We start from the raw sequence: 24,721 nt of genomic DNA, 5'->3' as shown, positions 1-24,721 counted from the left end.
CACTCAATTGAACTTAAGCCTCTAAGATATAAGACTGACATCAAGAAATCTCCTCAGAGAATGGCTTACCATGTCATTTTCTTCAGGGTTAATATTTTCTAGCCTAGAAAAAAGGGACACAGAAAGCCTGATCAGTAGCATTTCCTTAGTGCAGCAAAATGAGTTCGCTTTTTAAATCTTTAGAACCTCAAGTAATTTCATTCGACTAGTCTTTAGAGTCAACCATGACACTGAACATATTAAAGTGCCACCTGCTCGACTCCATCTTTCAATAATGCTCCATATCTTCTGCACTGACTTCAGACTGTTAAGTTATTAATGTTTACTGCTATATATGACTACAAGGATCAATTGTTCATATGTGCTTAGATGAAGAAAGTTCCCCAGTGATAAAAGCACTCATTCTCATCATTATATTTATTCCTGGACTTTCCATTTTTATCAGAAACTGTATTTCCTCTCTTTTTTGGACACCATCATAAGTAAAACAAGGCAAGTATTTTTATTACAAAATTTAACTATGTTCCCTCAAAAGCAATGACAAATAATTACACTAAATTTGAAGTGAAAAATTTCTTGCTGTTACCTATTGTTATTATAACACAAATATATAGGAAGGCTGACCAAAATTGTACCAAGTTTTTAGATGACTAGTGAATGTTATTTTCTTCTTCCTAATATATGTAGAATTATTCAACATAAAGACAAAAAATACAAATTGGCTCCCCTCAGAAATACATTTTGTCTTATAAGAGTCATAGTGGTTCCTGAAATGTTTACTGATGTTGAGAAATTGAAGAAATGCAGTAAAGGTAAAGAAAGAAGTTTTAAATTACATAGAAAATGTCTATAATATAATTTAGGAAACCATTTAAAGTAAGTAAATTAAAAGAAAATTCGTAATATGTGTTAGTGAAAAGGTATAGACTCTAGAAAGGATCTCAATTATTTTAAAATTACACTAAAAACTTTAGATATCCAAGTTGCTGTTTTCTCAAGTTCTCCCCCACTTCTGTGCTTCTATGATGTAACATTTACCATAAAAGAGGATGCTAGCCAAAGATCATAGAAGACACCTAATAAATATGCCACTGAATGGTTCCAAACTTCACAACTGGATAAAACTGCTACACTCATGGAAAAGTAGTATTTTTAGAACCAAGTATTTTAACAGAAAAAAATATATACACATACATTAAAAAGCTATTTCTAGACATACATAAATAGTATAAGTTAACAGGAAGGTATAGCAATTTTAAGTTATATGCAATTCAGTGTGTCTCAAACTACTAACGTCCACTTAGGTTTACATTTAAAGAAGTGCAACTACTTTAATCTTTTATCTTTTATTCTTCAAAACAAATGAACAATTTTCAAAGATGCTGCCTAACAAAAGTTTGTTCTACAAGAATTGTGAGGATAAACACTTCTTTTCATCTCAATTGAAAAACACAGCAGAAAAGTATATAATAATAGTCTTACATTTATTATCATAGTGAAAATATTTGAAGAAAACTAGTAGCACTTAACCAGCAGTAATTGGTTGGCTAAATACAATTTCTAAGGAAGTTACATGTGGTGAAAAATATTTATCTTATCTTTTACTGCCATTCTTTTCAGGTAAAATCAAAGTAAGACCTAATTACAGCAGCTATCCAATAAAATCCAATTTTAATGCTTACAAACTTCATAATTACCTTATTAAACTTGATGATTTAAAATGTGAACAGATACATGATAATTAAACATTTACATTGGTAAATTCCTCTGGAACCTTTGCAACAACAAAAGACATTTAGTTACCAAGGTTATAAATCTCTATTTTTAGCTTCAAAGAATTATATTTGACCAGGAAAGAAACAACAGCAGGTTACCTAATCTATATGTTCCAAATAATCAACACATGCAAAAAATGTGTATGGAATTTCTATGTAATGTTTATAGGCTATCTTCAGGCATTGCAATGTAAACCATTACTGTAAGGAGAGAAAGATGAAGAGTTCAAATGTTTCAAATTAATATCTTTCAATAGGAAAGGTTTAAGATAATTGTACTTAGTCTAATATTAAAATTCCCTACTACTAATTTAAACATTTGCAAAAAAATCAGAATTAAAAGTTCTTATCAAAGGCTATTCCAGATCCCTGGCACATGAATTTAGAATTCAGACTTTAAATAATTTGTGTGATTGCTGCTGACAGCACGTAATAAATAGTGATTTGTCATTTGCTTATAAATTATTTTAAATTATGTTTTTAGTAAGGCTACTGTGCTAGGTCTGACACACAAGACGTAAGTGAGCCAAGTCAGGCACTTAGCATTTGGATCTCAATCTCGCTTTGTTATAATTCTTTATAATTGATGTAAGTATAGTGATAAATGGCCATTAAAAGAAAAATATAACTTTAGTCAAAATGAAAAAAATGATTAATTCAAGATTTGAAAATCTACATAGATGCAAGTAACTTTCTCTACTTGTGTCTCTTTAAAAGTTTTATGAAATATCACAGATATCAAAGATAGATTATATCATAATTTAGTCTCAACTAGATTACACAGAGCAGGTATCAGCCAAGTTTTTCTGTAAATGGCCAAACAGTAATTATTTTAGGCTTTGCTGTATGCTTTCTATCATAGTTACTAAATTCTGCCTCTGTTGTATAAAAGCAGCCATACACAATACTTAAGTGAAAAAGTATAGGTGTATCCCAATAGAACTTTATTTACAAAATAGGAAGCAGGCTGGATTTCAATATAAGTTCTTAGTTTGCAAATCCTTCATACAGTGTTGGAAAATGAGACTAGCTCTTTGATGTTTGCACTGTAAGTGCCAATTTAGAATATTTGACATAATTTTCTAAGCTAGATAATTCAATTTCTAGTTTAAGATTAAGAACCAACAAAAATAATTTTCAGAAAACTAAATTCAGGTCTACAATAAGTATATCACATACTGTGTCACCTAAAACAACACAAAACTTAGACAACTTGCCTTTTCAGAAAAGAGGTGATTTGAAACAACTATACATGGCTTTCAATTTTCTATTTAAAATGACTTTGGGGAAGGTACCAAGGTTTACTAGTGTTACGTGTAACACATAATACTTTACTGATCTAAATACGTAAAATAATAGTTGGTGTTACATGAAATATATCTATGAACTATATATCTCATTAATATAAGGTTTACAATTTGACAAAAGAATTCTAATCTTTTGTAAACTTTAAATTATGCCTACAACAGTCTAACTTGACATAGTCATGATAATTAGTAAGAATTTTGCTGAAGTAAATATCTATGGGCTCAAGTTTCAATTGATTTCCTATAGCATGCAAATTCTGACTGACAACCTTGCACTCTAAGTGAAAAGATTCATGCGTGAAATGTCGCATTTCTTGATTTATCCCTAAATCAGTCAATATCACCTTTTTCCTTTCTGAAACTAGTCATTCACCTTGTTCAATCCTAAGCTGCAAAACGTTGACCTCAAACAATAAAAAAAATTCAAATTTTTCTCAAAATTCTTATTTGTTTGCTTTTATTCTAACAAGAAAACTGATTTGTTTGCTTTTATTCTCTCATTTTCTACATACCACATTTAACATGTTAAAAAAAAATACCAACGATAGCAAAGAGACTGAAAAAAAGGTATCATGATCTGAAAAGGTAAAATACACAAATGCAAATGTGTATAATAGTATGTAAATGTAAGTAATTTTAACTTGAATCCTTTTTATTTTTTTCCCCTAGTTTTGGATAAAAGCAAAAAAAGAAAGAGAAAAAGCATTAAAGATCCAAGGGGTAAAGAAAAGCAGAGAAGAGGCAGAATAAGAGAAAGCAGACACTAATAGAGACACAATGTAGCTCAGAAGTAGCAAAGCAGATGAGATAAAAAAGATGACAAAGGATCTGAAGATTATAGAAAGCAGGAAATTAAAAATTTTTTTAAAGAAGTGAAATAATTTATATAATTTTATCCGATACTCAATGCCCCCAAATACACCTTTCAGTCAAGCAAAACAGTTATTAATTTGTCCTGTTATGAAGATGTAGTCCAAAACACACGAAGGTTCAGAACCTATAGATGCAGCAGAAGAGAAGGGAACTTCACAGAACCATCTCAAACTATACTGACTTAATATTCTTTGTTGCTGTTGTTTTTCTTGCTTGGTATGTGCAGCCTTCCCTGACTCTTTCCCCTACCTGAATTCCTAGACTTTGATACAAGCTGTTTCTAGAAATAAAAAATCTTCAAATTAACTGTTAATTGTTGTATTTATATGATTACTTATTTACTTAACTGAATTTGACCATAATGCTGTGTCCCCCACAACTAGCACCGTACCTGACACAGTATATACTCAATAAATACTTACTGAATGAATTAATTAAAAGAAAAAGCTGGGAATTGAATGTGTTCCTTTTTGCTCACTCCCATTCTTCCCTTTTACTAACGCTCGAAAGGACAATATGAAAAGGATTCTGCCTCAAGGAATATTAATTTCAATATATTTTAATAAAAACTGTAACAAATATATGTAAAAAGTAGATGCTCAATGAAGGACAAAAATAGGGAAGAATGATAGGCTCAATTTAAACATATTAGTTAAAGAGACAGAATAAACCAAGTAAGAGATCAGTTTAACAGGAGTTCTGAGGAAGAAGTTTTGGCTTGGATATATAGGCAGATGGTTGTAACAATGATCAAGATAGGGGATTAAGGAGGAGAATCAGGTTTTAAGAATGAATTAGTAAGTTTCATTTTGGATATGCTAAGTTTCAGTTGCCTGTGTAAACCTGAGGTAGACATTCTGACAATGTGTAATTGATTGACTTTAAGTCTTTGGCCAAGTAGTCTAGCCCTCTAAGCTTTTTCATCTCTAAAACGTGAATATACCTACTTCAAAAGAGTTGTGACATTTTATGAAAAACTGATTTGTTGTCTTCTGTAGGTAAATTTGATTGTTTTACAGCAAAAAAAAAAATCTTAGAAGCAAATCACATGAATAAAATTGGTGATTGATTTAGGTAACAAAATTTATGAACATAAATTGCATGCAAAATAATATACCACTGTTCAGTGCCTGATAAATTGAACACCCTAGTACCTGCAAATCTCCAAAGAAGAGTTCTAAAGTTTTAATGGCTGTATTACTGAATTTTTATAAAAAGCGTATCCAGAATAGCCAAAACAACTCTGTAATAAAAGAGCAAAGTTGGAGGACTACACCTGATTTCAAGACTCACTGTCAAGATTGTGTGATATTGACAAAGGGATCAACATATAGGTCAATGAAACAGAATAGTAAATTCAGACATTAGCCCACAGATACATAGTCAACTTATTTTTGACAAAGGTGCAAAGGAAATTTAATGTAGTAATGTCAGCCTTTTTAACAAATGGTGGTGGAATAAAAGAATATCCATAAGCAAAAGAAAAAAAAGATTTTTTTTTTTTTTGTTAAGAAGACTTTTATTTTCCCATTGAATTGCCCTGATACCACTGTCACAAATCAATTGACCACAGATATAAAGGCCTTATTTCTGGAGTATCACTGCTATCCATTGATCTATATGTCTATCCTGATGCCAGTACAACATTGTCTTGATTACAGTATCTTTGTGGTAAGTCTAAAATTGGGAAGTGTTAATCTTCCAAATTTATTCTTATTTTTCAAGATTATTTCGACTATTCTTTGTCCATTGAATTTCCACATGCCTTTCAGAAATATATTGTCAAGTGCTATAAAACAAGAGAGCTGTGATTTTGACAGGAATTGTATTGAATCTATAGCTCAATTAGAACATATCACCATTTTTACAATAGTAAGACTTCAAATCCATGAACATGCAATGTATTTCTATTTATTTAGACCTTCTTTAGTTAATCAATAATGTTTTATAGTTTTAAGAGTATAACTTTTGAAATTTTTCTGTTACATTTATTCCTAAGTGTGTTATTCTCCTAGATACGATTTTAACGGAATTTTATACTTAATTTAATTTCAGATTATTTGTTGCTAGTGTATAGAAACACAATGCATTTTTATATATTGATCTTGTATTCTGAATTTATTAGTTCTAAGAGAGTGAGTATGTGTGTGTATCTTCTGTGTAAAAAAATCATGTCGTCTAAAAATAGAGATAGCTTCATTTATTCAATTTCAATATGGCTATCTTTAATTTCTTTTTCTTTCCTACTTTTCTTGGCTAAGATGTCAGTATACTGTTGAGTAGAGGTGTTGAGAATGGACTACTTGACTGAGGCTTGATTTTAAGGAGGAAAGCATCCAGTCTTTCACCCTTAAGTATGACAAAGCTGTGAATTTTTGTAGATGCCCTTTTCAAGTTGGAGCTTCCCTTCTATTCCTAGTTTGTAGAGCTCTTTCCACTTTATATCATCTCTTTTGCTTCTGGTTAAATTTCATTAAAGTTTACTCCATCAGATAAAAACCGTAGCCATGAGATTCCTTTGCGGTAAGGCCTTCTTCATCTTGGCTGGGCGTAGTGGCAGGCACCTGTAATCCCAGCTACTTGGGAGGCAGAGGCAGGAGAGTCACTTAAGCCCGGGAGGCAGAGATTACAGTGAGCTGAGATTATGCCACTACACTCTAGCCTGGGTGACAGAGTGAGACTATGTCTAAAAAAAAAAAAAAAAAAAAGGCTTCCAGGCAAGGTCAAATTGAGAGTTGTTACCAGGAAGGTCAAATATAGAGCTTTATCTACAGAGGAAGCCAAGACTGTGACCAGAAAACCTTATGTTGCGACATCAGAAATATTTAAGATGGTATCTCAAACTAAAAAAAAAAAAAAAGAAAGAAAAAAAAGTATTGCTACGAATATCTTAAGGTTATTCCTCATGGATAAATTCAATTTTTAAAAAAGAGCTTCTAAGAATCTTAAGGGTGTTATATCATCACAATACCCCTGCGGGAAGCCCAAGATGAAAAAAAGAATTTTTTAAAAATGTTATCAAACTTTAAAACTTGTATTCTACCAAATACACTAAGAGACTCAGAAAAATAAGACATAGACTAGAAAATATTTGCAAACCACATATCTGATAAAGGACTTATATCCAGAATATAAAGAACTCTTTTAAACAATATGGGGGAAAATAATCTAATTTGAAAAACTGTGGAAAATATCTGAACATTTGACCAAAGAAGATATGCAGATGAAAAATAAACATTTAAAAAGATGCTCAATATCATGTGTCATCAGGGAAATGCAAATAAAAAATAAAAATATTAAGATACTACTACATACCTGTCAAGAAACAAAACAAAACAAAAATAACAGTTCCAAATGCTTGGACGGAAACACAGCAACAAGATCTCTGATTTGTTGCTAGTATAGCCACTCTGGAAAAGAATTTGGCAGTTTCATGTAAAATTAACATAGATTTAATTTATGATTCAGCACTAGTGCTACTGAGTTTACTCAACTGACTTGAAAAGGTATGTCCAGACAAAAACCTATATGTGATTACTTAGAGCAACTTTATTCAAAATCACCAAAAATGGAAGTAACCAAGATATCCTTTATACAAAGAAATCAATCAACAAACCGTGGTACTTCCATACAATGGGATACTATTTAACAAGAAGAAAGAACATAATATAAATTCATTAATGTGAATGCATTTTGCTAAATAAAAGAAGCCAGTTTGAAATGGCTATATATTGTATGATTCCATTCATATGACATTCTAAAAAAGGAAAAATTATTAGGGGAAAAAAGCAGGTCAATAGTTGCCACGAGTTGGGGAGGGAAGAAGATTTGAGTAGAAGAAGCAGTGGAGATTTTTAAAGTAGCAGAATTAATTTGGATACAATGACACTATGCATTTGCCAACGCCCACAGATATTTACAGCACACAGTGAACCTTAATGTATGCACACAAAGAAACCAGCTAGGAGATCAAAGAACACTAGACTAGAATAAGTAAGTCTAATTACATAAAATAAATAAGTCTACTACAATAAATAAGTCTAATTACATTAAAAAATATGGCCTAACCTCAAAGAAGTGGGGTGGAGGAAGAAGACAAATTAAGTAATTTTGAAAAATGGTGTCTTGAAACTATAAGACTAAAGACTAAAAGAACTATACATAGTATATTCTCACTGGTAAAGTTATTTCTCATGGAGGTACAGGTTAATGATTCAGAAAGAGTTAAAACATATACTAGGTTACAACAAATAAGTAAATAGATGGTGGTTGCTCGAGGCCAGGTTTGTCACCACTGGATGGAATAATTTACAGATGAGCAAGAGGGGAAGCCTTGAATGAACCATCTGGTAATGGATTCGCATTAAGAACATCAGGGTGAACTCATGTTTAGCTTGATATAGATACAAATGGATAGATGAATAAATACAAGATACGTGTGTAAACATCAGTTAGCATATATGTGTATTTCCTACTGTGTCTGCAGAAAACTTCTAGAAGTAGTCATACTCCCACAACAAAGGGCACACCCCACACCCACATCTTGGTTTCTAATACTATTTTCCAATAAAAGGAACTAGAATTCTTTGGAGAAATGACTGAATCTACTGGAGGGGCACAGCTCTATACATCCCTACATAAGGTGACACTGGAATATTTTGTCATGCCAAAAAGAAAATGTTCAAAAATCAGAAGAGGCCAGGTGTAGTGGCTCATGCTTGTAATTCCAGCACTTTGGAAGGCTGAGGCAGGAGTATCATTTGAGCTCAGGAACTTGAGGCTGGCCTGGGCAATATAGTGAGACACTGTCCCTAAAAATATTTCTAAAAATTGGCCAGGCATTAGTCAAATGAGTGCCTGTGGTCCCAGTTACTGGGAAGGCTGAGATGGGAGAATTGCTTGAGCCCAAGAGGTCAAGGCTGCGGTGCGCTGTGACCACGTCACTGCACTCCAGCCTGGACAACAGAGCAAGACCCCATCTCAAAACAAAAACAAATAAATAATGTAAAAGAATGGGGACATGTCAAAGAGATATAGGAGCTAACCTGAAAGCGTTTCCAATTCACAAAGGTGGAACATTTCAAGCAACAACATAAATAACATAGTATTAGATTATAATTCAAAGTATTAAATGAACATCTATGATTCCATACTGACACAAATGGCTGAATAAAAAACGGGAAAAGAGACAAATCTCCTGTATTGAAGAATTACATATAATTTTTGTAAATATTTTCTCTTGCAGGAGGTAGAGTTCAACAACCTCCCATTCTCATTCTTTGGTATGGACTATATACTTAGTGATTTGCTTCCAAAGAGTAGAGTATAAACAAAGGAATGGAGGTAAGTAATTTTACAGTGGAGAAACCTGGCAAACCATACCTTGGCCAGATGATCAAGGTTAATATTACTGGTAGTAAATTATGTTAGTAGAATATAATCTTGAAATGATGTGAAGAAAATGGTACTCACTTCTGTGGTCTTCACCCTAAAAACTCAAAACACCAGCATAACCAACCACAAGAAAAACCCAAATTGGTAAACATTCTGTATAAAATACCTTGATCAATATGCCTCAAAACTATCAAAGGTCTTAAAACACAAGAAAAGTTAGAGAAAAATGTCACAGCCCAGGGCAGGCTAGGGAGACATACAAACTGAATCCAATATGGAATGCTGGATACAATCCTAGAGCATAAAAAGGACATTAGAGAAAAAGTAGTGAAATCCAAAGAAAGTATAGAGTTTAATTAATAGTCATGTAATAATACTGAATTCTCCCCTGTGATAAAAGTACCATAGTAATGTAAGATGTTAACAATAAGGGAAAATGGGTGAGGGTTATGCAGCAACTCTCTGTATGATCTTCGCAACTGTTCTGGAAATATAAAACTGAGCTATAATTTTCTAAAAATATTTAAAAAATAGAATTCCAAGTAAAGATGGAAGAGGGAAATGTGAACACCCAAATCTACTTACCCCATCATATAGCTACATGAACAGAATATACAAATTAACCAAATAGCAAAAAAAGTAGGATGTCATGTAGTAATTTTTTAAAATAGGGAGGGGGTGCAGGGTCGAGAGATGGTGATTTTGGCTAACCTACAAAACAGGTGTTGGGAAGACAGTGAGCCAACAAAACAGAATTTTTCACTTATACCATATAGCTTAGAAATAATCTGAGAATGAGTTGAGTAGACAGCCCAGAGAAAAGTAACAAAAATCTTTCATGAAGAAAAGCCTGTATTACCTAATAATCTGTATAGAGGAAGCAAGAATCAAGGCTTACCATGTTTTTTTTTTTTTTTGTATTTCTATTATTTTACTTTTTAAAATCAACTTTTATTTGAAGCTCTGGGATACATGTGCAGGATGTACAGGTTTGTTACATGGGTAAATGTGTGCTATGGTGGTTTGCTGCACAGATCAACCCATCACCCAGGTATTAAGCCCAGCACCCATTAGCTGTTCTTCCTAATGTTCACCCTCCTACAGACCCCCAACAGGTCCCAGAGTGTGTTGTTCCCCTCATGTGTCCATGTGTTCCCATCATTCAGCTTTTACTTATAAGTGAGATCATGTGGTGTTTCGTTTTATGTTCCTGCTTTAGTTTGCTGAGGATAATGGCTTCCAGATCCATCTATGTTTCCACAAAGGACATGATCTTTCTTATGTTCCTTCTTATGGCTGCATGGTATTCCATGGTGTCTATGAGTAACATTTTCTTTAACCAGTCTACTGTTGATGGGAATTTGGGTTGACTCCATGTCTTGGCTATTGTGAATAGTATTTTTTTTAATTTTACAACAGTGTATTGCTTAAGGTAAATTAAAAAATATATACATTTTAAAAATATACTTTGGTAGCCAGGTGTGGTGGCATGCAACTCTAGTCCCAGTTACTCAGGAGGCTGAGGCAGGAGAAGAGCCTGAACCTAGGAGGCAAAGGTTGCAAGCCATGTTTTACTACAATAGTGAAAAAAATAAAAGCTCAAAAGGAATATCCCCATGAAATTAGAATACATATACAGAGACCAGATAGCATGAACCCTTAATGCGTGGCACCAAACAAAATCCCATAAGCAGAGGACAGAACCTCCAGCAAAAGAAGCATACAGTCCCAGAGAGGTCTTATCAAACTCCATTCCCAACCCATTGCCCTAGGGTTATATAAAAAGGTTCCAAGAGCAATGCCTTGCCAAGAAATGGCAGCTCAAAGAAGGCAAACAGGCCTCAAAACAAAATGTTTATTAGGCCAGGTACAGTGGCTCATGAATGTAATCCCAGCACTATGGGAGGCAGAGGCAGGCAGATCACCAGAGGTCAGAAGTTTGAGACCATACTGACCAACATGAGGAAACCCCATCTCTACCGAAAGTACAAAAATAAGCCGGGCATGATGGCACATGCCTTTAATCCCAGCTACTCAGGAGGCTGAGGCAGGAGAATAGCTTGAATCCGGGAAGCGGAGGTTGTAGTGAGCGGACATCACACCATTCCACTCCAGCCTGGGCGACAGGGCAAGACTTCATCTCAAAACAAAAATGTTTATTAAGGAAAATTCATCTGTACCATTCTGTTCTGCTAAAAGTTTTTGACAGAATTGCCCATTTTAAGCATGAGCAAGATGCAAAGAAATGATATGGCAACTATGAATATACCACAAATACAACACAAAACATATGCAAAAGAAACTAGTTCATAATAATAATAATAATAAGACATAAACCAAGCTGCTATGATTTGAATGCCTGTCCTCTCCAAAACTCATGCTAAAATTTAATGGTCATTGTAACGGTATTAAGAAGTAAGACTTCTAAGAGGTGATTAGGTCACTAGGCTCCTCTCTTACGGGTTGAATTAATGTCATTATAGAAAGGCAAGTTTAGCTCCCTTTTGCCTCTTTTTAGCCTTCTACTTTCCACCATGTGATGACTCGGCAAGAAATCCTCCAGAACTGTGAGCCAATAAATTTCTGTTCATTACAAATTACCTAGTTTCAGGTATTCTATTATTGTAGCAGCATGAATGAAATAAGACACAAAGGAAAGAAGAAAATTTTCCTACCCATGGTTGGTATTTTATTAAAAAGTAAAAAAAAAAAAAGAAAAAAAATTCAATGAAATAAGAGAAGGGGCTAAAACAATAAAGTGAAAAAAGAAATATAAAACTTAAGGAAATAAGTTGAGAATAAAAAATAAAAACAAATAAATAAAATTTACATACATTAATGAGAAAGACCATGGAAAAGAACAATGACAATTGGGATTACCAACATAAAGGAAATGTTTGTAGTCATCACAGTGAATGTAAAAGCAGATTAAAATATTAACAATTATTGAACAGATAACACATAAGGACAAAAATGTTCCACATAAGTATAGCTGGAGTCTCTAAAGCAGAAAACTTAAAAAACAAAACATTTGCAGACCTAAAATTTTGATGAGCCAGTTGTGGTGGCTCACAGCTATAATCCTAGCACCTTGGGAGGCCAAGGAGGGAGGAATGCTTGAAGCCAGGAGTTTGAGACCAGCCTGGGCAACATAGCAGGACCCTATCTCTTCAAAAAAACTTCCTTAGAAAGTAAAATTTCCATGAAATAATAGTATGCAACCATAAAAAAGCACAAGATCATGTCCTTGACAGGAACATGGATAGAGTTGGAGGCCATTATCCTTAGCAAACTAATGCCAGAACAGAAAACCAAATACCACATTATCGCTTATAAGAGGGAGCTAAATTATAAGCACACATGGACAAATACAGTGGAATGACAGACATTGTGGCCTACTGGAGAGTGGGGGTAGGAAGAGGTAGAGGATAAGGAAAAGTAACTAACAGATGCTAGGCTTAATACCCGGCTGATGAAATAATCTATACCAAAAAATCCCACGAGTTTACTTACATAATACACCTGCAAATGTACCTCCAAACTTAAAAGTTAATTTTTTTTGAAAAAGGTAAAATTTCCATGAAATAAAGGAAGAATGAAATAGTCCTTAAAAAGGCATGCTGTGGCCCCCAAAACCTTATTTAAAAATGATGGACACAATTGCCCTGATTCAGCCCTACTTCATGAATAAAGGATGAATCCTCAGCTATCTGACAAAAAAAAAAAAAAAAAACAACAGACAGACAAAAACACATACACACAGAGCCAGGCACGGTGGCTCATGCCTGTAATCCAGCACTTTGGGAATCTGAAGCAGGTGGATCACTTGAGGTCAGGAGTTCGAGACCAGCCTGGCCAACATGGTAAAACCCCACCTCTACTAAAAATACAGAAATTAGTCAGGCATGGTGGCACTCACCTGGAGTCCCAGTTACTCAGGAGACTGAGGTGAACCCAGGAGGCAGAGGTTACAGAACCCTGTAAGCTGAGATCATGTCACTGCACTCCAGCTTGGGCGACAGAGCCAGACTGCATCTCAAAAAACAAACAAACAAAACCCCCACACACATAAGGGGATGGGAAATCTGATTGATCTCGACTTTTTTTCAGACAAACAATGTCAGAAGACATGACAGTAACATTTTTATAATGTTTAGAATAAAGAGATACTTGACCCAAGAATTACATTCTTAAAAATTTGAATACAATAACATTCTTAAAAATTTGAATACAATGATAACACACAGCCAATCTGAAGCATGTTAAATAAGAGAATAAGGTATTTATGTGCTCTCCCTTTGAAAGTGAAATTCAGTCACCTACTGTGATATTGTGAAATATACATTTGATCATCATTCCACTCCCCCACCTCTTTCCTCACATACATGGAATCTCCAAAATGATGTCTTTTTTGTATGCTAATCACTACCTGATAGCTGACAACCCTTAGATAGCTTCTGGATGGGGGCTGGTCATGAGGAAGGCTGCATGATTAAAAGGTGGCAACTTGGCCGGGTGCGGTGGCTCAAGCCTGTAATCCCAGCACTTTGGGAGGCCGAGGCGGGTGGATCATGAGGTCAGGAAATCGAGACCATCCCGGTCAACATAGTGAAACCCCGTCTCTACTAAAAATACAAAAAAATTAGCTGGGCATGGTGGCGCGTGTCTGTAATCCCAGCTACTCAGGAGGTTGAGGCAGGAGAATTGCCTGAACCCAGGAGGCGGAGGTTGCGGTGAGCCGAGATCGCGCCATTGCACTCCAGCCTGGGTAACAAGAGCGAAACTCCGTCTCAAAAAAAAAAAAGGTGGCAACTTTGAGTTTCAACCCCCAACCTCTGCAGAGGGGCCTAACAGTTAAGTTGATCACCAATGGCCAATGGTTTAATCAATCATGCCTATGTAATGAAGCCTCCATAAAACACTCAAAAGAAGAGGGTACCTAAAGCATCCTGATAGCTGAACATGTGGAGGTTCCTGGAGGGTGCTGAACCCAAGTAGGGCATGGAAGCTCTGCATCACTTCCCCTATACCTTCCCCTATGCATCTCTTCATTTGTATCCTTTGTCATAACCTTTATAATAAACTAGTAAATGTAAGTAAGTTTCCCTGAGTTCTGTGAGGTGCACTAATAAATTAATAGGACCCAAAAAGGGGACTATATGAACCCTAACTTGAAGCTGGTTAGTCAGAAGTTACAGAGGCCTGGACTTAAGATTTTTGTCTGAAGCAGGGCCAGTCTTGTGAGACTGAGCCCTCAACCTATGGGATCTGAGGCTTTCTTCAGGTAGATAGCGTATGAATTTAATTGGAGGTTACTCAGCTGGTGTCCACTGCAGAACTGATTACTTGTTTGATGTGTGGGGGAAATAACTACACGTTTGATCAAAAGAGGCTTCCATTTTGATTGTTGTGTTGAGTAAGAAAAGAAAAAAGCACTTTGAGTTTGTGTTTTTGTTTCCACTGATGCACCCAAGGATTCCCCACAATAAAAAACTCAGGGATAAAAATGCCATCTATGATGAAAGTTCCAGCAATGATTATTCAATCCTTTCAAAGTTAAGATTAAACAACAGGGCACACTTTAGCTAGAAAAACTAACATGGCTATAGAAATGAATACAACTTTTACAGATTTTTTAATGTGAAATTCATAATGAAAAAAGCGGAGTTTTAATGTGCTTATTTCTTTCTTTTATATGAGAAAAGAACCTTAATCTGAGAAATGCAAGCCCTTTTAATTATCAAGCCCATAAAGAATGAAAATGAAGACTGCAATCATGTCCTATTTGTCGCCCTATAAGTTAGTAATCACATTTCTTTTTTCTTGAGAGAGGATCTTGCTCTGTCACCCAGGCTAGAGTGCAACGGCATAATCAATCATAGGTTCACTGCAGCCTCTATCTCTGGGGTTTAAGTGATCCTCCTACCTTAGCCTATAAAGTAGCGGAGACTACAGCAGTTTATCACCAGGCTAGGCTAACTTTTAAAAATATATATATTTTTTGTAGAAATGGGGTCCCACTATGTTTCTCACAATGGTCTTAAACTCCTGGACTCAAGCAAACCTCCTATGTTGGTCTCCCAAAGTGCTGGGATTACAAGTGTGAGCCATCATGTCCAGCCTGTATTCATCTATTTAAACTGCCTGCTATTGCCACAAGTAGCTATAAATTAACCTAATAATGCTATACCAGACACTATGACTCATACCCTATAGATTATAGACAATCACTAATTATAAAATTATAGTTCCTGACAAACTTTCTTTCAGCCCACTGCCTATCTCTCTTTTTGGCTTTTAAAAATTCACCCTTATAGTTCCTGACAAACTTTCTTTCAGCCCACTGCTTCTCTCTCTTTTTGGCTTTTAAAAATTCACCCCTGGCCAGGTGCCATGCCTAACACCTGTAATTCCAACGTTTTGGAAGGTTAAGGTGGGCAGATTGCTGGCATTTAGGAGTTTGGGACCAGCTGGGGCAACATATCAAGATTCCATCTCTTTAAAAAAAAAAAAAAAAAACTTTAAAACTTAAAAAAAGAAAAAATAAACAAAAGTCCATTTATAACTCTTGCTAATAGAAGTGTATTTCAGAGCAATGTTAATCTATGATCCCAGGCTGCAATCCTCAAGCTTGGCTCCAGTAAACTCTCTACTTATATTAATTTTACTTTAACTTCTTTTAAGGTCAATCTATACCTGAGAGTTACATGATATCGTTAACTGAAACAATAGTGAGAAAATTTTGACCAGGCCTAGTGGTTCATGCCTGTAATCCTAACACTTTAGGAGGCTGGGGCGGGCAAACTGCTTGAGTCCAGGAGTTGGAGAACAGCCTGAGTAACATGGCAAAATGTGGTTCTGTTCAATTTTTAAAAATAAATATATATTAAATAAAAGAAAAAGAAAAAAATGTTGATGACTCCAACACCTTAATTTTTTTCAGTCTCATTTCTTAATATTAGAAGGGTGTTTAGAAAATTAATATAGCTATTGAGAGAAAATACTTCATGAAGTTCAAAATTTTCTTCAGTTTCACTTCAATAGACTATTACTCTTAAATTCAAGTTAACACTTACATAGCACTCACTATGAGCCACATACTTTTGAATATTTAGTGATTTGGCTGGGTGCAATGGCTCATGCCTGTAATCTCAAGGCTTTGGGAGGCCAAGGTAAAAGAATCACTTGGGGCCTACAGTTTGACCCCAGTCTGAGCAACACAGTAAGACCCAATCTCTACAAAAAACCTTAAAAATTAGCCAAGTATGGTGGCATGTTTCTATAGTCCCTGTAGCCATAACTCCTTGGGAGGCTGAGGTAGGAAGATCACTTGAGTCCAGTTCAAGTCTGCAATGAGTTCTGATCATACCACTGCATTCCAGCCTGTGTGATATAGCAAGACTCTGTCACTGAACAAACAAACAACACGTACATATACATCTTTTAATTTTATATATATATTTTTATATATATATATATATATATATATATATATATATATATATACACACACACACACACACACACACACACACACACATACATAGTCAATAAGTAATTTAGTCCTCAGGACAACCTGTATAAGTCCTCATAAACTGTACTATTATATACATTTTCTAGGTCAAAAAACTGAGCCCTGTAGACTTCGGGTAATTTGTTCATGACTATACAGCAAGGAAGCAGCAAACCCAATATTCAAGAATAGACTGGTTAACCTCTACACTACACTGCCTCTCAGATACAACATGTAGAGAATTACTTGATTTTTAATCAATAAATTCTATGACTACCTCCAATCAATGGCAAGCCATCTATCCTTCTAGGTAATAGTTTTTAAGTATATAAGAGAAAATGTTTGAAATAATGTTTCCCTATAGATAAAGATGGTTATTCTGGAATAGGCATTGTGGAATTTAGGTGAAATTTTTGTTTCTTTATTTGTTTTTCCAGTGAGTTTGATGTTCTATAATGAGCCTATCAATCTTCCAAAAAAAAAAAAAAAAAAAAAAAAAAAACCCAAAGTCATTAATCTAAACAAAAAAAAAAATATTACCTTATCACAACTTGAACACATATTATTTATGGCTTTTTGTCTCCTCAGTGAACCATGTTTTTATTAGTACTTTACTCTGTTCCTCCAAAGAGCCTAGTACAACACTGGACAAAGTAAACATGCCGTAAGTATGCTGATTGATCATCATTAAATATTAGATTACTGCATTCTATCTATCTGTGCAGATAACATATTTCTAGATGTTCTAGGCCTAGGGTCTTTCTACCCAAAGCCTGTTCCTTAGACTAGCATCATGAGTAACATCTGGGAGATTGTTATAAGGACAGAATCTCTGGTCCCAACCCAAACCTAATGAACCAGAATCTGCATTCTGACAAGAACCCCCAAGTGATTGGATTGCACATTAAAATTTGAGAAGTACATATGTCTAGAGCATTGTTTCATTAAGTGTAGTCCATCATTTACCTATCAGAATCACCTGGGTTGCTTGTAAAAAAAATGTGTATTCTTAGGCTCCACCCTACTCCAAGTATCACTAAAGTTTAAAAACCAAAGCTAAAAAAACTGCAAGTAAAAAGTAGTACACAACAGAAACAGCGATGTTAAACAAAGAGCAGTCAAAGACATAGATAGCTGAAATAAATTTAAAAAGTGATAATGAGGAGAAGAGGAGATAATAAGAAAAGGAGTCACATAGGAAGGAACAACAAACTATGAAGAAATAAAGAAAGTAATTTTGTTGAGAGTGATGTGCATTTCTTTCTTTTTCTAAATTGACTGTTGTTCCTGACAGGCAAACTAGCATGCTAAATGTTTTAGAAAAAGAATGGAGATATGCAATTTCCTAGTGTAACACACGAGTCACATTTTTGAATACGTAACTACCACATAAAGCACGCCTTTTATAAATGTTCCTAATATCATAGTTTCAAATGTGTACAGTACATACACTTTTAGAGACATTTCCATATGCTTGGCTCGCGCAATTGCTTCATCTCTGTCCTCAATGGCTAATTGCAGTCTCGACATAACAGCTTCATCACGTTCCTTCTGTGCAAAATACACTTCTTCAACCAGAGCTACCAAAATATATGACACACAATCAATCACAGAAAATAAAGGAGAAATATATACCTTTAGCAAAAGTAAAAGCCACAAGCAACTGTTATTTTAAGGACTGCTCATTAAACTGAATTAGTATCAATTAATCCATTCAGAAATATTATTTTTAATAATAAGTACTGCAAAACTGGGATACCACCTCAAACCCCTAAAAAGAGCAAAAATTTACAGATCTAATAATAGCAAATGTTGTGAGCCTGCGAAATAAAGAAAACTCTCATACATGTTCCAGATAGGCAGATATATTTCTACAACCATCTGAAGAGCAATTTGGCAATGTTTATTGAAGTTGAAGACAGGCCTAGCCTAGCAAATTCCCTTTTTGGTATGTAGCCTAGAGAAATTCACACATATATGTAAATGTAAACATGTATAAAAATACTGCAGCATTGCTTATAATAGCAAAAGCTTAGATATAACCCAAATGTCCATCAACATTAACAGAAATAAATAAATTATATTTAGAATGGAATACTACCCAGCATTTAAAATGACTTGACTATAGACAGATGGACAAATCTCAAATATAAAATGTTGGCAAAAATAGCAAGTTGCAAAGTAAAACAACTATTTATGAATAGACACAATTCATACAAATAATACAACGAGCATGGAAAGGATATACACCAAATTCAGAATGGTAATTACCTCGTGGGAAGCTAGAAGGGGAGGAAAGAAAATGGGTAAAAGAAGAATAAAACAGGACAAAGCTCTGCTGTTATAGTAGTGTACATCTGCACAGAGCACGGGGCACTGTTGATACAGATTTTAATACAAAGGGCATCATCTAGATTTCTGCAGCACTGTATCAGGAGCTTTAATGTTATCTGAAATTATTTCTTAAGCATAATTTTACTGCTTATATGTTTGAAATCTTACATAATTTAAAAAATATTACTGCAATGTTACAGAAAGAGGGCCTCAAATACCTTATTTATACTGTAAAACTACAAAAAATTTCAGAAAAAATTTGAAATGCTCTTTTAGTTTGTAAAGCATTGGATCTCTGTCCAAGGATTGTTACAGATTAATATACAGTTAATCAAGATAGTTATTAGGCCCAGCATGGTGGCTCATAGCTGTAACCCCAGCATTTTGGCAGGCCGAGGCAGGTGAATCACTTGAGCCCAGGAGTTCGAGACCAGGCTGAGCAACATAGGGAGACCTCGTCTCTATAAAAAAATTAAAAATTAGCCCTGGTTGGGTGCTCACACCTGTAAACACAGCACTTTGGAAGGCCAAGATGGGCAGATCACTTGAGCCGGGAAATTCTAGACCAGTCTGGCCAACATGGTGAAACTCAGCTGGAGTCTGGGAGGTAGAGGCTGCAGTAAGCTGGGATTGTGATTCAGTGTGGATGACAGAGCAAGACCCTGTCTCATAATAATAATTTTTTAAAAAATCATTATTATCGTATTATTTAAATTGTAAGTAGTGGAAAAGTAGTGGTAGAATATTCAGCATGGATCTATCTAGCCAGTCAGTTCATACCCTGGGCAAGATGGCATAAGATTTCATTACAGCACTACTCAAAACAATATGCAATTTAAAACTTAGGAACTGTTTATTTCTGAAATGGTTCCCTTAGTATTTTCAGACCATAAGTAACTGAAACCATGGAAAAATAAACCACAGATAAGATGGGACTACTGTATCAATTCTTCATGCTGTGGTTTTGTTTGTTTGTTTGTCACTCTGTTGCCCTGGCTGAAGTGCAGTGATGAAATCTCGGCTCACTGCAACTTCCGCCTCCCGAGTTAAGCAATTCTCCTGCCTCAGTCTCCCGAGTAGCTGGGATTACAGGCATCTGCCACCATGTCCAGTTAATTTTTTGTATTTTTAGTAGAGATAGGGTTTTGGCATGTTGGTGAAACTGGTCTTGAACTGCTAACCTCAGGTGTTCTGCCTGCCTTGTCCTCCCAAAGTGCTGGGATTACAAGCATGAGGCACCATGCTTGGCACGTCATGCTGTTTTGAAAGAAACTTCTGTTGGCTACAGTACACAAAAATGAATTTTATTTTTCCCTTCTGATTCTATAGAATATCCTTCCAGGAAGGGCAATAATAACATCTTAGAGAAAGCAACACAGTGGTAAAGTATTTGCCAGCATGTATAAATTAAGTATCTTGCACAGTATGGAAAACAACATGATGTATGGAAGAATATGAATTTTGATTCTGATCTAAGGTACTAAAGTTTAGCAACCTTGTTTTGTTAATTTCTTGAATTATTTTAGTTGAAGTTCAGGTATATAAAATTAATAAAATGCCAATACTCATGATGTTATAAAAAATTAAATTAGAAAATATATGAAAGCTCTTGGCCAAATAAATAAAATAAAGTGGATCATCAACAAATGTTAGTTCTACTCTACCACTACAGTAACCATACTCAAACCACAGATTCACAATGTGACTTAATTCCTAGACATATTAATAATGTGGTTTTGATTAATTTGTAGTACTTACATATTCAAAATCTAAGTCAAAATTCTTCAGTTTTTGGCCTTTTTCATTGTCAGGCAAATATTATATAAGGGACTGAAAGAAAAATTATTCAGAACCCATTTTATATTGTATGCTGCATACCATGATTAAATTAATAATAGTTTATCAAAAACAATGGCTGGGTACAGTGGCTTACACCTGTAATCCCAGTACTTTGGGAGGTCAAGGCAGGCGGGATCACTTGTGGTTAGGAGTTTGAGACCAGCTTAGCCAACATGATGAAAACCCATCTCTTCTAAAAATACAAAAACTAGCCAGGCATGGTAGCACATGCCTATAATCTCAGCTACTCAAGAGGCTGAGGCAGGGGAATTGCTTGAACCAAGGAGGAGGTTGCAATGAGCCGAGATCATGCCACTGCACTCCAGTCTGGGAGACAGAGCAAGATAAGGTCTCAAAAAAACAAAAGTCTGGTATTCTAAGATGTTTTGAAGGATAAAATGGGGAGAAATGCAGGATATAGTCAAAGGGGGAATAGAGGCAGCAAACCACCTGGTTATGTATACACCTATGCAACAACCCTGCATGACCTGCACATGTACCCCAGAACCTAAAGTGAAATTGAAAAAAAAAAAGTTTATCATACACTTCTAAGTTGCCTCCTTAGTGCAGTAGGCAGCATATCAGTCTAATAAAATACATCTAATTTGTGGACCAGATAGAATGAACAAAAATGATGGTTAGTGATGTAAGCACAGATTAACATATTACCCTGAAATATTCTGAGATATTAAAAGGTTAAAATACTAAACTTTGAATACCAAAGTTTTTGGTATTCATTTTTTGGTATTCATTTTTATAAACTGTGGCCAGATCTTTATATAATGACTTTTAATGCAAATTGTATACCACTTTACATGCAACAGTACCTTATGAAAGACGTAAGACTAGCATATTAAGGGCTTTAATAATAAGTCTTATCACCTCTATGCTTAAAGGTAAGTGCTTTATACAGAGGATTTCTTTGGTTCTGTGTGATCAACAGAAAACATTTTTTTTAAATGTGACTTCAAATCCAAAGATGTATACATGCATTTAAATGATATTACCATTTAAGTATTCTAAGGTTAAAATTTTAAATACCAGAAAACGCACATGCACACACACATAAAATATGGTTGCAGAATTTATAAATGATAAGAATGCTTTTCAAAATTAAGCTATTACTTTAAAGATTCAATGCAATCCCTACCAAAATTCTACTGTAATTCGCAGAAATAGAAAAACAATCCTAAAATTCATTTGGAATCACAAAAGACCCCAAACAGCCACAGCAATCTTAAGCAACTACTATTTAAAATATATCGCAAAGCCAGAGTAATCAAAACAGTATAGTGGCTGAATGTGGTGGCTCATGCCTGTAATCCCAGAACTTTGGGAGGCCGAGGTGGGTGGATCACCTGAGGTCAGGAGTTCAAGACCAGCCTGGTTAACATGGTGAAGCCCCATCCCTACTAAAAATACAAAAATTAGTCAGGCATAGTGGCCCACACTGGTAATCCCAGCTACTGAGGAAGCTGAGGCAGGAGAATCACTTGAACCTGGGAGGCAGAGGCTACAGTGGGCTGAGGTCATGCCACTGTACTCCAGCCTGAGTGACAGAGCAAGACTCTGTCTCCAAAAAAAAATATAAATAAATAAAAAACCCAGCATGGTATTGTCATAAAAACAGACACACTGACCAATGGAACAGGATAGACCACCCAAAAATAAACCCACACATTTATGGTCAACTGATTTTCAACAAAGGTGCCAAGAACACACAATAGAGAAAGTACAATCTCTTCAATAAATCATGCAGGGAAAATTGGATATCCACATGCAAAATGAAAATAGGCATCATCTCATACCTTATTCAAGAATCAGTTTAAAACGCTCTAAAGACATAAACACAAAACCTAAAATTGTAAAACTACTAGAAGAAAACACAGGGGGAAAACTTCCTTAACAGTGATATAGACAGAGACTTCTTGAATAAGACCATAAATGCAAAGGCAATGAAAGTAAAAGAAGATTAAAAGGATTGCATCAAACTAAAAAGCTTCTGCACAGTTAAGGAAACAACAGTAAGAGACAACCTACAGTGTAGGAGAAAATATCTGCAAATCACACAGTAATTAAAAGAATAATATCAAAAATATACAAGCAACTCAAACTATTCAATAACATGAAAACAAATAATCCTATTTAAAAATGGGCAAAGCACTTTGGGAAGCTGAGGTGGGCAGATCACTTAAGGCCAGGAGTTCGAGACTAGCCTGGTCAACATGGTAAAACCTCTTCTCTACTAAAATTACGAAAATTAGCCAGGTGTGGTGGTGCGCACCTGCAATCCCAGCTACTCAGGAGGCTGAGGCAAGAGAATCACTTGAACCCAGAAGGCAGAAGTTGCAGTGAGCCAAGATGTTGCCACTGCACTCCAGCCTGGGCAACAGAGCAAGACTCAGTCTCAAAATAAAATAAAATAAATAAAAATGGGCAAAGAACCTAATAAACATTTCTCAAAAAAAGACATACAAACAGTTAACAGTTATATGAAGAAAGCTTAACATCTCTAATCATCACCAGAGAAAGTTTAACTAAAATCACAATGAGATATCACCTCAACTCAGTTAAATCTGCTATTATCAAAAAGATGAAAGATAACAACTGTCGGTGTGGATGTGGAGAAAAGCAAACTGTTCCGCACTGTTGGTTGTACTGTAAATTAGTACAGTCATTTTGGAAAACAGTAATATAGAGTTACCATATGATCCAGCAGTTCCACTGCCAGGTATATATCCAAAGGAGTTGAAATAAGTATGTTAAAGAGATGCCTATACTCCCATGTTCATTGCAGCATTACTCACAATAGCCAAGTATTGTGAGTAATGGGCCAACCAATGGGCCAATCAATGAATAAATAAATTTTTAAAATATGGTACAATGGTATACAAGAGCATTTAAAAAGCTAAGATTCAACTTTTTCAGCTGGTAAAGCTGAAAAAAGAAGGGATATTCTGTCATTTGCAAAAACATGACTAGACCTAGAGGGCATTATGCTAAGTGAAATAAGCCAAGTACAGAGAGACAAATACTTCATGGTCTCACATATATGGAATCTAAAAAAGTGGAACTCGCATAGGTAGACAGTAGAACAATAGCTACCAGTAGCTAGGGTGGGGGTGGATGAGGAAAGGCGAGATATTGGTCAAAAAATACAATTTTCGAGTTAGACAGGAGGAATAGGTTCTGGTGATCTATTATACATCATCAAGATGACTTATAATTAATAGTAATGTATATTTCAGAAAGCTAAAAGAATGGATTTTAAATGTTCTCATCACAGAGAAACAAAGTATTTGAGAAGGTGAATATGTTAATCATACTGATTTGATCATTTGACAATGTATATACATGTACTAAAACATCACATTGCACCTCATAAATCTGCAAATCATACATCAATTAAGGGAATAATATATATGATTATTAGTCAATTAAAAATAAAACAAAAAACCCTAAAACCAAAATTAACATTATTGAATGATGTATAACATCTATTAGGTTAGATGTGAAATTTGTTGGTTATAAAAAACCTGATTATGGAATTCAGTACTTTTGAAGAATCAATATGCAACTCTCAAATATTTTTAGTAAAGAAAATTTAATTGTAAACACTGAGCTTTTCCAAGGTAGATGACTATTACAAAGTTCACTAGAAAATCAATATAGCATTTTAGTTGGAA

The 24,721-nt window shown here is 34.9% G+C and overlaps 1 protein-coding gene across 17 annotated transcripts in view; it reads right to left on the bottom strand.

Moving 5' to 3' along the window:
• MIPOL1 (mirror-image polydactyly 1) overlaps positions 1-24,721 on the bottom strand; it is a 377,605-nt gene that overhangs the window by 267,846 nt on the left and 85,038 nt on the right. For all 17 annotated transcript variants that reach the window (XM_074393412.1, XM_074393408.1, XM_074393411.1 and 14 more), the window contains 2 exons: positions 18,313-18,442; positions 70-103 (listed from right to left, as the gene is read on the bottom strand). In XM_074393412.1, coding sequence (XP_074249513.1) covers positions 70-103; positions 18,313-18,442 — 164 coding nt within the window. The remainder of the gene's footprint in view (positions 1-69; positions 104-18,312; positions 18,443-24,721) is intronic.

This window comes from Saimiri boliviensis, chromosome 2, assembly GCF_048565385.1.
Source record: "Saimiri boliviensis isolate mSaiBol1 chromosome 2, mSaiBol1.pri, whole genome shotgun sequence".
Taxonomy (NCBI): domain Eukaryota; kingdom Metazoa; phylum Chordata; class Mammalia; order Primates; family Cebidae; genus Saimiri; species Saimiri boliviensis.
Note: the sequence above shows the minus strand (reverse complement) of the source record. Positions and strands in the feature narration are given on the sequence as shown.